Source organism: Choloepus didactylus (genome assembly GCF_015220235.1).
Source record: "Choloepus didactylus isolate mChoDid1 chromosome 23 unlocalized genomic scaffold, mChoDid1.pri SUPER_23_unloc4, whole genome shotgun sequence".
Classification (NCBI taxonomy): domain Eukaryota; kingdom Metazoa; phylum Chordata; class Mammalia; order Pilosa; family Megalonychidae; genus Choloepus; species Choloepus didactylus.
Genome location: NW_023637598.1, coordinates 176,779 through 179,709, shown reverse-complemented (window position 1 = coordinate 179,709; position 2,931 = coordinate 176,779). Strand labels below are relative to the sequence as shown.

Below are 2,931 nucleotides of genomic sequence, written 5' to 3'. Positions count from 1 at the left end.
AATCCCTATGAAATGTGAGGCTGGGATCACGGGTCCTGGTTGGTAACACAGTTAAACAGCTAACAAAGTAATTCCTGTGCAAGTCAGGACTGTGACTGTCATGGGAGAGGTTTATGTTTAGTTTACTCCACTGGGAGAATGATGGTGGACTTAGTGGAACAATATATGTGTTTATAAATCTGTGGAAAGACACACAGAGAGACAGAAGAAAAAGAACTCAATATGGCACAGGGTAAGCAGTGGTGAGTGCTATACAGAAAATTAGTGAGAGTGTGAGAGAAAATGAGAGGCAGGATGCTCTCTGGGATGAGGGACATTCCTTAAGAGATGGACTTGGAGCTGCTGTTGAGACAGGAGAGGAAAGAGGGGATGGGCAGAGTGTGGGGGCAGAGCTATGTCAGGGCCCTGTGGGGAGAGTCTGTGTGTTTGAGGAGCTGAGAGAACAGGGCCCCCCTGGGGGAGCCAGGAATCCAAGCCACAGCAGGAACCAATGCCACTATTTCCAAATGAGGAATTTAAGGTCTGGAGGGATGTGAGGTCAGGGGTGGCAAAGGGGAAGGAAATTCCAGGTCATAAATCAGCTGCTGAGCAGGACTCATGGCCTCTAGGAGTATCTGCCTGGAAAGGGACAGGGTCCCCCATGTGGGCTCTGTCCAGCTCTCTGTGCCTCTGTACTGTGACTGACAGTTGAGGACCCTGGACAGTGTGGTCTCCAAGCTGCATTGATGCCACCTCAATTCCACACCCTCCTCTTAGCATGGGGGCCCCTGAGCCCTGTGGGGGCCCCTGGTCCTGAACCCCATCTAGGGTCTCCTGAGGGTGACCCAGCTCTGATTTCCTCAACACCCCTCAACACCCCTCAGACTCACTGACCTGGCCAGGAACTCAGAAGGTGGGGGACACTTGGCAGCCTGGGCAGCCTGGGGGGGGGGTCTCAGGCCTGGGTGAATGGGCTAGGCCTGCACATTGCTTATTCTCAGTCCTCCTGGGGCTTGAGGGAGAGTGACACAGACAGGGTACTGGGTTTTTGTCTCACTTCCCCATCTGGCCATGTCACTGTGAGAAGCACTGCTGTCACTCTCTGATGACAGACAGTAATAGTTGGCTTCATCCTCATTCTGGACCCCACTAATGGTCAGGGTGGCTGTGTTCCCAGAACTGGAGCCAGAGAGTCGGTCAGGGATCCCTGAGGGTCGTTTGCTATCCTCATAGATGACCAGCTTAGGGGCCTGATCTGGCTTCTGCTGGTACCAGTAAACATATCGGTCCTCAAATTTTCCTCCAGAGCAGGTGAGCCTGGCTGTCTGTCCCAGGGCCACTGACACTGAGCGTGGCTGGGTCAGCTCAAAGGAGGCCACAGAGCCTGCAAGAGGAGCAAAGAGACATAAGCTTGGTGTGAGGGGCTCATGCCTGGGAGATTCTCCTCCTGCCTGTTGGGACTGAGCTCCTGGGAGTCTTGGATCTCCCAGAGACCCTCTCACATCAGCCCCATCACATCTGACAAAGGGCTGGGCAGGTGGATAGACCCCTTTATCAAACTACAATAATCGGCTGCCTCTCTGAGGATGAGAGGCTGCCTGAGGCCCAGGGCCCAAGGGGTAAAGTACTCAATGCTGGTTCCATCCCTGGGCAGCAGCACCTGTGCATTGAGCCAGGAGGGTGAGGAGGAGAGGGGTCCAGGCCATGGTGGAGGTGCCCCCAGATCTGCTCTCTCAGGCCTCTAGGATGGGCTGGTTCCCCCAGGCCTCTTAGCCCCTGGCTGAGGAGAGCTTCCACTTATGCAAATCAGCCAGAGCTCAGGGTTTTGTCCTGAGGGAGTTTTGTGGCTCCCAGAGAAGAGCTCAGCCCCTAGGGGCATAGAGGGGAGGGCTGGCCCCTGCAGACCCACCCTCAGCCCACAGGGTTCTCCTCCCCATGCTGGTCCAGGAGTCTGGGCCCTTCTCCATCCCTAGACCTCATCCTACCCTTGTCCTGGGCTGGCCTGGCCCCTGCAGAACCCAGAGGGGACACCTCTCTGCATTTTTAGGGAACCTGGTGTTCCTGCTCCTGGGGTGATCTTGACCCTGTCCTGGAGCTGGCCAGAGGGGCACAGGGTGATGCTGAAATGACCCTGGGACTCCCTTCCTGTGCTCACCTGGCTCAGGAGGGGGGCGTGCATTACAGTCCAGGGCCCTGAGGTGTCCTGTCTAGAATATTCAGTATTTTGTAGAGGAGCTCAGATGCTGCATCTAATCCTAGCCATATCTTTGGAAGCTGTAAGGATGACACCTCCCTGACCACCCAGAACCCAGTGCAGTGACCTTCCTGTCCCATTATACAAGTGACAACAAGAGGCTTAAATAGGGGGTGGGCTCTCCCATGAGTCATGCTCTTGAGGGGCAGAACCAGAAGAATATTCCTTCTGGCCAGGGCTATAGAGATTTCAAACAACAATTGAGGTCTGATTAACTTCCACCCTTGGCTGTGAGCTCCAGGGGCAGGTCATCAGTTCTTTGCCTCAGTATCCCCAGTGTGACTTCAGGGCAGGTACAGATCAGGTGCTTCCTGCTGTGTGAGGGGATGAAGGTGGGCTGCCAGCCCCAGGAACACCACAGGAATTTTTAATTACAAGCAAATTTTCTCAGTTGCTGGAGAAAATATATTAATAAAATACTATTGTGATTAATCAATTGAGGAAAGTTGATATAGATACTGATGTGTGCCAGGGACTGAGATATCTTAGAAAATAAAATTTGACCCCTGCCTCTGGGGTCACAGAGGGGATGAGATATTTGTGGTTGGGCCCAGCATTTTAGCCAAACTGGGATGGGCTGGATTATTATGGGGACCTGGACCTGTGGTCAGAGACAGCAGCCACAGCTTCAAGTGACAGAGATGAGAGATGTGAGCTCAGAAGGATTTGAACAGCAGGGCCAAGGGGGATATTGCAGA

At 53.7% G+C, this 2,931-nt stretch overlaps 1 gene segment (V, D, J or C); it reads right to left on the bottom strand.

The window, feature by feature from the left end:
- Positions 1 to 953: 953 nt before the first annotated feature.
- Positions 954 to 1,769, bottom strand: LOC119525045. The segment is given in 2 exon segments: positions 954 to 1,363; positions 1,640 to 1,769. Coding segments are annotated over 2 exon segments (456 nt in total).
- Between the last annotated feature and the right edge of the window lie 1,162 nt (positions 1,770 to 2,931).